The sequence below is a fragment of the Panthera onca genome, chromosome A2 (genome assembly GCF_046562875.1).
Source record: "Panthera onca isolate mPanOnc1 chromosome A2, mPanOnc1 haplotype 2, whole genome shotgun sequence".
NCBI classification, from domain to species: domain Eukaryota; kingdom Metazoa; phylum Chordata; class Mammalia; order Carnivora; family Felidae; genus Panthera; species Panthera onca.
In genome coordinates this window covers 161,038,903-161,053,857 of record NC_138340.1, presented here as the reverse complement: position 1 = coordinate 161,053,857, position 14,955 = coordinate 161,038,903, and the positions used below count along the sequence as shown (strand labels likewise).

The 14,955-nt window shown below is 45.7% G+C and overlaps 1 protein-coding gene across 1 annotated transcript in view; it reads right to left on the bottom strand.

Annotated features, from left to right (window-relative positions):
- Window positions 1-14,955, bottom strand: part of CNTNAP2 (contactin associated protein 2) — a 1,969,961-nt gene that overhangs the window by 118,016 nt on the left and 1,836,990 nt on the right. Inside the window, exon 21 of the mRNA XM_060633381.3 lies at window positions 3,496-3,589. Coding sequence (XP_060489364.1) covers window positions 3,496-3,589 — 94 coding nt within the window. The remainder of the gene's footprint in view (window positions 1-3,495; window positions 3,590-14,955) is intronic.

Here is a 14,955-nt window from a genome sequence, read left to right as displayed (position 1 = left end):
AATCCAATTTCCAGTGAGCCTTCGCTGAGATACTCTCAGTAATGGAGAGTCCACGGCCTCAAAATGGCGGCCACTCATTTTTTTAAATAGCGGTAATTATTAGGAAGTTCTTGCAGGGACCGAAGTCTTGCTTTCACTGGTCTTCTCTGGTCCTGGTGAGTCAGCCTCTAGGAGGCTTCACCTGTCCAGGTTGCAGTTGTCAAAGCCTGGAAATGGATTCTCTCATGTCTTTTAATCATATCTTAGTATCCCCAGGCCTTCTGATTTTTCTTTTTTGGGGGGGGGGGCGGAGGGTAGGCTTTTGTTCATCTAGTCTTTTCATCAGAAGATTAATATCTGTGCTAAAATGAGGTGCTTACGGATAGGCCATGACATCCCACTGGGGTGTCACTGTACTTCTTGTTCTGGATACGATTCTCTTATTAACATAGCTCAGTACCATACTTATTTAAACATCAATCGCCCCAACGTATTGGCTCATATCAAACTCCCCATGAAATCAACCTATGTCTTTTTCATGATACCAGAAGGTCTTCTGTCTTCTACTTAGTTTTTTTTTTTTTTTCTTTTTTGGTTTAAGGCAGGAGGTAAGTTTGTCTTTATTATCTTTCATGTCATTATTTTATTCTGTCTTTCTAGGCCATCGAGATGCTTTTGAAGGTTTTTGTTTTATGTTTTTGTTTTTATCATCCAACTTATTAAATCATCCTCTCAGCTGTGTGTCATTTGCAAACTTAAACATTCTATTTGTATCTTTATTCATGGCATTGAAGAAACATTGGGGGAGAAAAAGTAAATAGAAGATACTGCTTCAGGCTTCAACTTATATTTTTCTCCCCTGATTTAAAGATTTTTGAGATACGATTAAATCCGTTGCTGGAAATCACATCCGTAACTCTATGACATCACTCAGCTGGTAAATAATAAAAAATGGACATAACGAGAGCTGGTGAAATTTCTATCTTGTGGAACTTTGTTGCTGGTGCTTCTGACTTCCTTCTAGAAGGGTTCAGAAACGTAGGGCAGATGAGAGTCTGTCGCTGCTAGAAGTCAGTGCCCTGGGGACGAGTGGCAGCATCTCACCCTCCTGTTCTGTGCATGCTGCCATCTCCACCTGGGGATCAGGGACTTCCTTACAGGTGTTTATACGTTCTTCATGCAACATTGGCACACACACATTGTACGTGCACGGCACAATTTTCCTTTGGTCTACGGAAAACTCTAGGTGTAACACTCACTTGGCACAGATTTACAGCACAGTAAATTCTCTCTTTTTTTTGATTTTTATGTTTATTTATTTTTAAGAGCGAGAGAGACAGACTGCGAGCAGGGGAGGGGCAGAGAGAGAGGGAGACACAGAATCCGAAGCGGGTTCCAGGCCCTGAGCTGCCCTCAGCGTTGCCGGTGGAACTTGACTTTGTGACTTTTCCTAAAGCCATGAAATTCACTGTTACAGGTGTGAGTTCACAGTGGATGTCACTCCAAGAACATCCCCATGTGGTATCTTTAGGACCATCGTAGTATCATGGTGTAGAGTCTGTGTTGAAGGAATGCTTATGGCCCCGAAGAAGCACTTAACGTGTTCAATTATTCTTGACTGAATGGCAGGAAGGCACGTGGCGAGACGTGGGCACTCACCAGTGTCTCGGGATGGACGCCTGACCAATGCCGAGGCTTTCCTCCACTGAACAGCCACTTCTTGTTGCCCACTGATGGCAACCCTTGACTTCCCGCTGCATCCCTGCTAGACAAGTTCTTTTGATCTGCTTAAGGCCACGGGCTCTCGTCAAGAGAGCCCTACCTTGAAAACCCTGCTTTACCGCAGACCAGGTAAAGCTGACCAGGTGGCTGGCCCTCTCCGCTTCCAGATGGGTTTAACAGTCATAGCTCTGGCTTCACTGGATGGTTGTGACATTTAACGTCACATTTACACACACGAGATGTTTAGCACAAAGCACACAGTGAATTCCAGCCCTCCCTCTGTTCCCACCCGGCGACTGAGCAAATGCCACCCATCCTGTCTTTTCCTGAGGACACGGCCTTTCCCTTGGGGGCCCCAAGCCCAGCTCTGCTTGTCTGCTGCGTTCCTGCTTCTGAGTCCAGGAGTATTTTTTGCTTTTGGCCGCATTCTGGCGTAAGATGTGGGACATGTCCCTCAACCACTCACCCTCTGCTGCCCAAACCTTCTTCCTTTTTTCATTTCTCGGTCAACCTGCACAGAGACTATGGCACAGGGGTTGGGGGTGAGGCCAATGTATCTGCCTGCCTGGGTTCAAGTTTTGGCTCTACCTTTTGCTAAGTAGGCGGTCTCGGGCAAGATATTTAACCTCTCTGTGCCTTGCTTTTCTCATCTGTGAAATGGAGACAATCTTGCATGCTCTTGAATAACAATCTTGATGATCTCACAGACTCACTGTGAAGGTTCAGTGAGTTCATCTACCTAAGGTGTTTAGGATGGATCTTGGTTTGTAGTAAGTCCTGTGTAAGTGTACATTATTATTATTTTTCTTATACGTCGGGTCACCTGTTCTCTTAATTATCTGCCCCGCCCTCATCTTTTAAAACGAGTGTTTTTTACAATTAATGACATTCTGATCCCTACTACTTTCTGGACACAAACTCACCTCCTCCTTGGCCTGTGCATTACCCACCATTTCCATTCTTGGTTCACAACATCCATTCTCATAGTAAAAAAAAAAAAAAAAAAAAAAAAAAAAATATATATATATATATATATATATATACACACATATATGTATGTGTATATACGTGTGTGTATATATGTATATATATATATACATATATTATATATATTCTTTCATTGTACATCAATCACTTAATATGTAACCAATCACATCTGTCTTTTACTCTAGACAGTGCTGATCTATGGTAAGAAAAGGGCAAGAGTGACTCTCAGATTCACAATCACACATAGAAGGTGGGTATTCTGGCACAATTTTCCAATTCCCACTGGCCTTCTAATTTGCAAATAATCTCAGCTAGCTCTCTCAGAGGGAGAGGAAGACGGAACCACGTTGATGTGCTTAGACAAAGAAGAAATTAAATACTGTTAGTAGGTGCAGATCTTTAACAAACCCATGAGCAAATTTCACATGAAGAAGCAGGGAACAGGCACTGAGCCTCACTTGTGTTTCAGTTTGTGTCACGTCCCAAACGACGCTGGCTCCTTTGCCTTCACAGAGGACAACAGAGTCCACAATCACTGATCACAGCGTGTTTCAAAGGCAAAGTAGTGAATGTATCACTTGAACAATTTACCCCCAAGACCATCTGATAAACCTTCTCTTCTGCATCACTGAGGAAAACAACACACCTTCTCTCGAACCAAACCGAGAAGAAAGATATCGGTGATGGAACCCAATGACAAGAAATTTACCCAGTCACTTAAAAAATCCAAAGTCACACCAGCTAATATAATTCTTATACCAAACATATTCTTACCACACGTTTATACCGAAAGCACAGAATTCTTACCTATAACTTTTCCTAGAAAGAGCGACTTGGGAGAATTGAACAGGGTGTCAGATGAACTTGGCAGATGGTAACTCACAGAAGGATAATGATCGAGCTGCAGGAAGAAAACAAGAGACACTTTTAGAAGGAAATGGCTAACTTGCCCTGGAATCAAATCTTCCTGGGGGGGCGGGGGGAAGACATCACTCTTCGAACTCTGGTGTCCCGATATCTTACTTCAGAAGGTGCTGACTCTGAAATACCAGCCTGAGAAAATGGGAAGCCCATTTATTCCTTCTCTGGGGTTATTTGAAAATATCTGAGCTTGGGAAGTGAAGACTCCTCATGAATTTTTCTGCAGCTTACGCACATTTGCTGTGAAGAATTTGTGAACATTTTCGGCTGGATAAGATTCTTGCTCGTTTTATTTGCTGTATTTTTTTAAAGTTTGTTTGTATTTATTTTGGGAGAGAAATAGCGAGCAAGCAGGGAGGAGCAGAGAGAAAGAGAGAGAGAGAGAGAGAGAGAGAGAGAGAGAATCCCAAGCAGGCTCTGCACTGTCAGCACAGAGCCCCGTGTGGGGCTCAAACTCATGAACCGTGAGATCATGACCTGAGCTGAAATCAAAAGCTGGACACTTGGGATGCCTAGGTGTCTCAATTGGTCAAGCATCTGACTTCAGCTCAGGTCACGATCTCACGGTTTGTGAGTTTGAGCCCTACATCAGGCTCTGCACTGGTGGTATACAGCCTGCTTGGGATTCTCTCTCTTGCTCCCTCTTAAAATAAATAAATAAACTTAAAAAGAAAAAAAGAGTTGGACACTTCACCGACTGAACCACCCAGGCAACCCCTTGCTCATTTCAATAGAGTAAAATCTACTTGATCTAATCTCCAGTATTGACTTCTGAGATAGAAAATGCTACATCTATAACAATGAATTTTCTTTAAGATCCGCTTATTGTCCTGTTTTATTCACCTTTCCATACCATATAAGCTTTCAGACCAATGCTGATCTTTGGTATGTATACTCGAATATGAATATATATACATAAATATGTATATTCAATGTTGACATCCAAGTTGGGTAAAATATAGTTTTTTGGCTTATCAAATGAGGACGATACCCCCACAGGGCAGGGACATTACAGCTTGGAGGGGACAAAGACACATGTGTTCCAGCAAGGCTCGTTCTTTCCGAGGGGAGGGGAGTTGGCAGTGGAGGGAAGGGAAAAATGAAGCAGGTGGAAAGAGCTTACAGATCATGGCTGTCAGAGCAACGCCCGTTTCTGGTTACATTTCCTGGGAACCAAGTGCAAACGCTGATTTCCCAGTACGAGGACTTCTCCTGTCCTCTGTGTCCCAACATGGCTTTTCCTGCCTTAGCTGTCTTCTTACAATTGACACCGTCTAGTTCTGTTTCCCCCACCGGGAGCCTCTAGAGTTTTCTGTGCCTCTTTGTAGCCACCTGTGAAAAATCTCTTTCGCAGCCTCTCGCTTTTCTGAGATGGGTTTCGTACCCGCTAAGGTAAGCAGGCGAAGGGTGCAGACGAGAGGAAACACAGCGCCACCGTCCCTGAGCTGCTGGAACTGCACACGGGGGGCTTGCTGAAGGCAGCGTCCAGACTCCAGAAACGACCCACTCTCGGGCCCTTGGTCACCGATAAAACTGGGCTGAGGCTGCGGGAAGAGAGGCTGTCAGCAGCAACGGTGCTGGGAAGTGAGCTCATCTCATGTGCCGCGTGGAGGATGAGCCTCTTTGGGGAATGATCTACACCTGACTCCTGAGACTGCTTACTAGAGACGCAGGGCTTATTGAAAAGCCCGGGTGCAAAGACTCATCGCATCTCAGGAATCTGGGGAAGGCTGACCTGAAGAGCTGGTAGAGTATAGTAAGTTACCGTGCATGGGAACTGCAGGCACTGTAACAGAGCTCCAGAAAACACTGGCAAAGCAAACGCTGGCATGCTCAGCTCTAATTCTGAAAAGTTTTCTGTAATTTGAAGTGCATCGCTCACAAAACACTTATTCTGGCTAGAGAATCTTAAGATCCTTGAAATCTCATCAAGTTGCTCTGCTGGCTGCTAAATATTAGCCAGCTGCTTTGGCGCCATCTGGCGGCAAATATAGGTAACTGCTGCGGTCCTTCCCTCCACTTCTGCGGTCAGAAAGTTTTTGTGGTCAAAAAAGATACTCGTGGAAAGCCAACAGAAGCGGCCACCCTACATGCTTCACAGCGATGATCTTCCCCTAAATACTTCTTATATTTTTATCTGTCTTGCCAAAGAACTTAAAGATGGATACAAACAATATATGTTTATTATAGAGAAAATAATAGTATAGATTTGCAGGAAAAAAAAACCCACCTGGTGATAATGTTTTTATCAAGTCAGTTTGTTAATGTATATAGCTTTGATTTTTTCCCAAAAATTGGATGGAACCCAACTATGCATATTGCTTTGTATTTACTTTTCATTACTTAAAGATGTATTATGAAATTCCATGTCAATAAATCTACAACTAAATCACTTGTCAGGAATGACTGGTATTCCATTTTATGAATATACTGTGCATAATCTTAAAAACTATCAAATTTTGATGCTTAGACTTTTAGATTTCTTTTGTCTTTTGGCCCTGTACACTGCCAAGCACATAGTAGGTCCTCAATAAAAATGTGTTGATATATGTTAATCTAACTCTTAAAGTAGTAGACACAGGGGTGCCTGGGTGGCTCAGTCAGTTAGGTGTCCGACTTCGGCTCAGGTCATGATCTCGTGGTCCGTGAGTTCAAGCCCCGCGTCGGGCTCTGTGCTGACAGCTCAGAGCCTGGAGCCTGCTTTGGATTCTGTGTCTCCCTCTCTCTCTGCCCCGCCCCAGCTCACGCTCTGTCTCTCTCTGTGTCTCAGAAATGAATAAAGGTTAAAAATAAATAAAAAAAAAAAGATAAAGTGCACACGGAGTGAAATCAGTCCTCAGAAGTGGCCTGACCCATCCCGTAGAATTACCTTCTTGAACCGTTTCTATGGCTCCAGACCAGACAGATGTGGCTTTTTAGCAGCCCTTTAATATCGCTTGGATTGAGCTCATAGTAAAATAAAATTCCTGGCTTGTCTCCATAGGTTCCTTTCGACGTTACCCCCTTCCTATACGTATGCGGTTAAGAACCTGAACCCAAACCTAAATTTTAGGTCTATTTATATGCAGTGTTTTTCTCTCTTTTGTGTTGAAGCAAAAGGTTTCGAATCTTGATTCTGTCATCCGAAGTGACAGCGACCCTGCCCCGTTCTGATTTATCTACGAATGTCCTGAATACTCCTAAATCTTACTTCGTCAAGGAAGTGGAGTCTGTCTGAGCCGCGGGCCCAGAGTGATGCCTCCGTGACGGTGCAGCCTGGTGACAAGCCCTCCGGAGGTGACAGTAAGAGGCCCTGTGCCGTCCCCCCGTGGCCCACGTGTTCCAAAGGCCTTCTGTCTCCCACTGCACGCACCGCAGCCTGACAGGCACCTGCACTCCAGACCGTGGCCTGCTGCTTGGCAGGAAGCAGCTCCAGGCTGGCCAGACCAGGGCCTTTCTGCTCTCCGGAGGGCTGAATGATCTTCTCCAACGACGTCTGAGACCCTCCACCGCCCCTCAGCTCTGCGGGATGGAGGCGGGGAGCCTCTACGAAACGCTCCTGGCGTTCCCTTCGATCGTGCAGTTTCCCTTTACCGTAGTCAACGCTTATATCAAAAACCCCACGTGTAACCCACTGTGTGGTTTCGGTCTCCTGACTGGGCCCAGACAGCTCCACCAGGAAAGGGGGAAGCAAGTATTGAGCCACGACTGTATGCAAGGCTCGCCAGGCTGTTCACATCTTATCGACTAGACATGGGATAGGCGTCCTGTTCTTCGGTGATACGGAAAGCGTCCCAAGCAGAAAGAGAGTAAGCGGCAGAGTTAGCCTTCTAGCCGGAGACCGAACCGTGAGCAACAAGCGACCGTCTCCAGAATTAGCCCAGCCACGTCCGCTAGGGGAGGGGGAGGATCAACCGCATTTTAAATATTGACATTTGAGAGAGGAAATGGATTACATCAGATAAGGCAAGAAAGGCTGGACCCGAAAAGCCCAAGGCCATGTCAAACGATATCACTTCACTCGGTATTGCCAGGTAGCTGGCTGCCTCTTTTCCCAGGAGCCCTGGTGCATTGGCCATGGTTAAGTGTAATAATTTCAAGGTAATTTCTTTGGGGTCCAAGTGAACTATTCTGCTGTACATTTAGCTGGTGGTCATTTTCCTGGCAGTTAAGAGGCAATAAGAGATTGTGTAATGGAGGCTCATTAAAATTAAGGACTGTGACTCCGTGTGCCCCGGGGTGACCTTAAGGAAGCACTAATTTGTTCAACATTTACCATTATACTGCTCGGGCTGGGGCTCCTGTCCTACGTGCTGAGCTGCGAGCTTTAATGTTCATTCAGGTATTATTTTACAATTTCGGTTCATTTGCATGTTTAAGCCATCACGTGAAGGAGTTTCATCGGCCTTGCTCGCGTCTTGGGGGTGAAGCAGAGGAGGCAGGGAAGGGACAGAGAAGAAAGACTGAAGCGGCATGGATAAGGTACCACCACGGGGTCGGATGGCTGGCTCCACCCGAGATAAAGCCACACCCTGGACCAGGGCCCCGGATGTCGCGCCTCCTTTCCTAACACTTAGTTTTTGGTAACACGTGGAGTTAGCTCAGACACACTGAATTCAGGACATACCATCTTTTTTTTTTTTTCTCTATTAATGTTTTTTTTTTCAATATATGGAATTTATTGTTAAATTGGTTTCCATACAACACCCAGTGCTCATCCCAAAAGGTGCCCTCCTCAATGCCCATCACCCACCCTCCCCTCCCTCCCACCCCCCATCAACCCTCAGTTTGTTCTCAGTTTTTAAGAGTCTCTTATGCTTTGGCTCTCTCCCACTCTAACCTCTTTTTTTTTTTCCTTCCCCTCCCCCATGGGTTTCTGTTAAGTTTCTCAGCATCCACATAAGAGTGAAAACATATGGTATCTGTCTTTCTCTGTATGGCTTATTTCACTTAGCATCACACTCTCCAGTTCCATCCATGTTGCTACAAAGGGCCATATTTCGTTCTTTCTCATTGCCATGTAGTACTCCATTGTGTATATAAACCACAATTTCTTTATCCATTCATCAGTTGATGGACATTTAGGCTCTTTCCATAATTTGGCTATTGTTGAGAGTGCTGCTATAAACATTGGGGTACAAGTGCCCCTATGCATCAGTACTCCTGTATCCCTTGGGTAAATTCCTAGCAGTGCTATTGCTGGGTCATAGGGTAGGTCTATTTTTAATTTTCTGAGGAACCTCCACACTGCTTTCCAGAGCGGCTGCACCAATTTGCATTCCCACCAACAGTGCAAGAGGGTTCCCGTTTCTCCACATCCTCTCCAGCATCTATAGTCTCCTGATTTGTTCATTTTGGCCACTCTGACTGGCGTGAGGTGATATCTGAGTGTGGTTTTGATTTGTGTTTCCCTGATAAGGAGCGACGTTGAGCATCTTTTCATGTGCCTGTTGGCCATCCGGATGTCTTCTTTAGAGAAGTGTCTATTCATGTTTTCTGCCCATTTCTTCACTGGGTTATTTGTTTTTCGGGTGTGGAGTTTGGTGAGCTCTTTGTAGATTTTGGATACTAGCCCTTTGTCCGATAAGGACATACCATCTTAATGGAGGTTTTTATTCCGCGCTGAAGCTCAAGCCTGACCATAAGGAAAGGTCACTGCAAATAGACATCAGGGGTGACACCAATGATCGGCTCGTCTCATCCCCGAATCATCCCCCTCCTTCCCACATGAACCCCCGTGGATGTTACAGGAGAAGGAGTATGAAGAGAAGACACTGTCCCTTTCTCTCCCATCTTAACCTCGTCCCACTGGGGGGACCGCAGACGGGTCCCTGCGGGCCATTCACAACTGACAACTGGCCGAGAACGGGAAAGAGCAGTACTCAGCCCTGGCACCAAGGGTTCATTGACTTAAGAGACTCTTTCTGACCCCAAGCCACCTCGTTCTCATTAATGGAGATGACACAGTAAACTTACATGAGAGTGGGAGTCAGCAAAGTGGGGTTTTCATGGGTCTCCCACCAGCTACAGGGCTGCAGCCTGTCCCCTCCTGTCCCCTGGCTAGAAGGTGACTGTATGAGGACAGGGGACAAGCCCTTTCACCTCTCCCTCCCTGGGAGCTAGCACCTGGCCTGTTGCGGCTTGGGAAACCTTGAGCAGGGGGCTGAACAGGCAGAGAAACACACGGGATGTCAGAGCTCAGGACGGCACCTCGCCTTTGGACTCGTGGCTGCTTCTTTTCTGTGGATTTATCTGGTAAACCTCCCGGCGTTTTTAGGACCCACATGGAGTGGGCCTGTATCATCTCAGGTGCTTGTTTAACATTTATTAAAGGAGTCGTCACTGGCTGAGCCACACTGATGTGTCTATATCTCTGTGTGTGTGTGTGTGTGTGTGTGTGTGTGTGTTTAAGGCATGGGAACCCTAGTCTTTTTACTTCCATTAGAATTCGGTTCTTCTTGGAAACCTCTATGGACAACCCAGTGACGGAAGGCCTCACAGAACTTTGCGGTCATCAGGTTTGGGTGCATACACCTGACTGCATCCTTGAAGACTGCACGGAAGGAGACGGGCTGATGGCTGATCTGTGACTTGGAATCTTTACGCTTTGGTTCCCTTCCCACTACTCCGAGGGCCTCTGGGACTGGACACTGGCCCACCAGTCAGTGTAGCACATTCCCAGGACCACAAACAAACGCTTCATTGTGGGGGCCAGGGTGCCAGCCTCTCCCAGCCTATACTGTCAGGCCATGTGACCGTCCCTCCGATTCCAAGAGTGACCAGCAATCCAGACGGTAGGTGGCCATTTGGGGTGTAGACCCAGTGAGAGGGCACACTGCATTCTACCTTAGTTCGACTTTGGCCTAAAGAGCTCATAAGCCCCACTTACAGAGATACGTACAGGGAGGAAAGAGGCCAAGAAGCGCTCTCCTCTGTAACCGAACCGTGGGATACGTGGGAAACAGTCCAGCTTTTAGAACTGGGTTAGTGATGAAGGTCTGTAACGGAGCTGCCCCAGTGTGTTATGTGGCCCCCACGAATGGGGAGTTAACCGAATAACTCAGTTACCTGCAGAAACACAAGCTGGGGAGCCTTTGCCTCTTCAGGACAAGATCAGAGGGGAAGGTGGCATCTTCCTAGAATGAGGGGAGGGGACAGCGGAGCGTTCTCCCCTCCCTGTTGCCTCTCTGCTCTGACCCTACTCAACCTATCCCAGTCCTTTGGACCCACTAAGCCCTCTCACGCATGCTTCATCAGGACTTGGTATTTGCCTGGCACGACCTTCTGTTCTTCCTTCACCAAAGACAATGAATGATTCCTTATTCTGGGATTTAGTATCTGACCACTCGCTTTTTTCTAGCCTGATGCCTCAGCACAGGGCCCTGATGAGCTGGGCTCAACCACCATCTCCATAGCCCCTTCTCTTAAGCCCGCATCTGGCTCTGGGATCCTTCTAACTCCAAGACAAAGCAAAGGAGACTTTGCCTCCACAGTGAGGAAAGATCCAGCTGAATCCACCAGCCCCAAGTCTTTCTAGAATGGGAAACGCCTTGTGTATGGGCGCTGGGGGCTCTCTCCCAACGTGAGGAGGGTAAGTGGCTGGTCTTCACCCCTTTTCTCTTGTTACCGTCCCACCCTCTCCAACACCTGGGTTGTGAGGACCTCGTTTCTCTTCTTTGGAGGGTGGGAGGGGCTGGAAACCTTGCTCGCCTTGTGAGGGGCTCTTCCAGATTTCCCGTGTGAAAGGGGAGGGTGTTTTGCAGGAGCGGGAACAGGGCTGGGAGTCAGCTCCTGGCAATGCTGCTCAACGTGTCAAACACTCCCGAGGTGTTTCCTCCTTTGTAAAACAAGGAGGTTGGGCCAGATATTACTTAAGGTTTCTCTGAAAATGTCTTGTTACTATGGGCCTGAGAAGTAGTGTTTTCCCAGGTCCCTGGGGCTTTTTTTTTTTTTTTAACTTTTAATTTTTAATGTTTCTTTATCTTTGAGAGAGACAGAATCCGAAGCAGGCTCCTGGCTCTGAGCTGTCAGCACAGAACGATCTGTGAGCCCGACTCGGGGCTCCCACCCAAGAACCTTGAGATCATGACCCGAGCTGAAGTCAGACACTTAACGCACCGAGCCACCCAGGTGCCCCTCAGGTCCCTGGAGCTCTGAGCAGATTGCTGCTATGACTTCGCTCCCAGACGTAGCGATGTGGTGTCGTTTAGCACATACCCCATGGCAGCCAATCCTAGTGAGGGCGGAGGGTGGAAAGAGCCCAGGAAGAGGGTGCTCACATTCGATTCTAAGACCCACACGTCGTAACCAGGGCCGTCTCTGCCATATGTATTCAAATATCTCAGCAAATTTGGCTCCTAATATCCAGCCTGGAGGAAATGCTTACACAAAGGTCAGGTTCAGTCGGGGTACTTTAAGGAGGGAGGGGCCTGAAGACAGCTGTGTATCGCCTCTTTCCCCACACATGTAGAGGAGGTCCCAGGGAGAGTTAGTGATTTTGCCCAAGTTCACAGACTTAAGTGGTGGCATCAGCCTTGAACCAACATTAATAAACTCATGGGAAGGTTCTCTTCCTGAAATGCTTAAGGCTGAAGAGACAAAGGATTTAAGAGACAGATCTTTCTTTGCCCTGTGGGTGCGTTATTTCTCCCTCAGAGACATCAGGAGGCTTCACTGATGGCTTGATAAACAATTTTAAAACAAGAGGCATTATAAGTATTTATTGGTGGTGTTACTATGCTGTCATTATTATGGTAATGTAATCAGTGCAGTGTCTCTGCCTCATAAGATCCAGGGCAACCGGAATTTTGTGGTATTCATGCATTAAAAGAATTAATGAATCCATTAGGTGATTTATGTTTTATATCAAAAATTCCTCAAAATTATAAAAAGGAAAAAAAAAATAGCTTTCAAATGTTGCTCTGCTTCCCCTGGCCTAACACTCCACCTACTGGAAAAACACCGAATACTATTTAAAGCATAAATTGTTAAAAATAAACAAACAAACCAACATACTGGTTTTGTATCAGTAAATCTGTACGGTTTTTATAAGTCTAAGTGAATGAGAAGAGTAATTCTTATTTCAGAGCTGATACAGCATTTCTTTAACAGCATTAGTTTTAAAGATTTTTATGGTAGGAATGACCCAAACACTCTACAGTTGTTTTTAAAGAATCTGGCAAAACATATCTAGGTTTGTGTTTTGACTTGCACATGAGAATTCAGAAGATAAAGGTAAGGCTTTAAAAATTCATATCTGAACTAATCTCTAGTAATTATGCCTCCAAGTTTCTTCTTAGAGATCTAGTATGAGCATAGCTCATGGTTTTTATACAATTTCATACTAATTTTTTTTAATGTTTATTTTATTTTTGAGAGAGCGCGAAAAGGGAAGAGGCAGAGAGAGAGAGGGAGATGCAGAATCCCAAGGAGGCTCCAGGCTCCGAGCTGTCAGCACAGAACCCGATGCGGGACTTGAACCCACGAAACATGAGATCATGACCTGAGCTGAAGTCGGCACTCAACTGACTGAGCCACCCAGGCACGCCTATATAACTTCATATTTAAAATCACTTCAGTAACTGGTTAATTTAATCATTACACGTAGTGGGTGGGTTTGACAATAATTTACATAATCAGCATCAATTAAATCATTTCATACGGCATATTTTCCTGAAGGGCTCACGGCCAAACACATTTTAGTAGATTATACAATGACTTTCCAGGAATAAGGAAAAGCAAATAAATGGGTGGTAAAAGGGAGAAGACAAAGAAGAGGAGGAAAAACAAAATTAGAAATGGTCAGTTATGAAAACAGGTCTTGACGTGTTCCTGAAAGTATATAATGCAGTGGCAAACATTTTCAATTAAGTGAAAACGATAACAAAACAAGAACGAGAACAATTATGAGAAGCGATGTAGACACGACAAATGTGATTGAGGCCATTTCTATTTTAGTCTTTTTTTAGCCCCTGTGATCTCAATTTGTCAAGCATGTGTTTTCAGGGGTTGTTGAAATTTGGCTCCTGGTGAATTCTGGGCGAGTCATATGGGGGAGTGTTAATGAGGCCATCAATAAAAATAATATATTAGGAAACCTCTGTCTCATGAATCTATGAAGAGTGGAACTGTTATAGTCTGGTGTGTCTGATGTTATTGGTATCACGTTGTTTATCTGCTGAGTTGGGGACTGGTCTGTGTGGAAGTAGATGGCTTCTCTGATTGTCAAGTCCTCAACATGGTGCCCTCACGGTGACTGGTCCAGATACAAGGACTTTATCTGAAGATAAGCCCTTCACAGAAGGATACAATTGGTCAAATCTTTTAGAAGTGAGCAGGTTGGCTGCACCAGCTGGAGGCATCTGTCAGTGTGAACTACTAAGAAGGTTACCCCTGTCCAGTGGTGCACCCATCCCATAAGCTATCCAGGGCATGGGCGAATGGTTACCACAGGGTGACCTGACACCAAGGGGGGCTTCCCTGTGGGAAGAGGGAGACCCTGGGCAGAGGGCTCAAGTCACCCCCTGACCATATCTCCTTCTAGCAGTGGTCTCTCTGTAAATGACAGGGCTTCTAATACCTTCTAACGCTAGGCAAGGACTTTTCATGCGATTTTAGTGACCAGCCACCTTGTGAAGTGGGTCTGGAGCAAAGCTGAAGATGTACATAGAGACGTGCCCAGCTGGGTTCAAGGTGTTTCTACTTCTGTTTTGGAAATAAGAGTCATAAAATAATCAGGGAGTAATAGTATACAACAATATACGAAAACTGAGTATAAAGTATTACCCAAATTCTAAGATGTCTGGTACTGAGAATAACTGCCATCATGGTTTAATACTGAACTTCGCAGAGTGGAGGCATTTTGAAGGAAGCATGCATCGCTAGGGGGTACTGAGGTAACCAGCCTCACTGGTTCTTAGGGTGTGTTCTGGAGAGAAATGGTAAATGACAATGGAAGGTAGCAAAGGGACACTAGATTATCCAGGGCTTTAAATGCCAGGGGGTGAAGTCTGGATTTGAGCCAAGCATGGCTGAGGTTAGTTTATTCACTTATTTTTATTCTGATGTTACATCTCCCCCAACTTATTGTAGTTACCTGTAGCCACAATTTCTTTACTAGGAGGGAAAATTCAATGTTTTATGTTTGCCGAGCACCTGACTGATCTGGTCCTAGAAGTTTGGACCCTGTCTTGGGAAGAGTTGACTTCTTGTTGAACATAGTGGTGGGGAGACCTGGAGATGGGTGAGGAAGGAGGCAGGGAGCCAGGGGGAAGGAATCAGAGAGAAGAGAGGCCAGCACCAAGTGGGGTGAGGGATGTGAGAAAGCACTACAGAGGGATGATGGGTAAAGGGCCTGCTGAGGACACC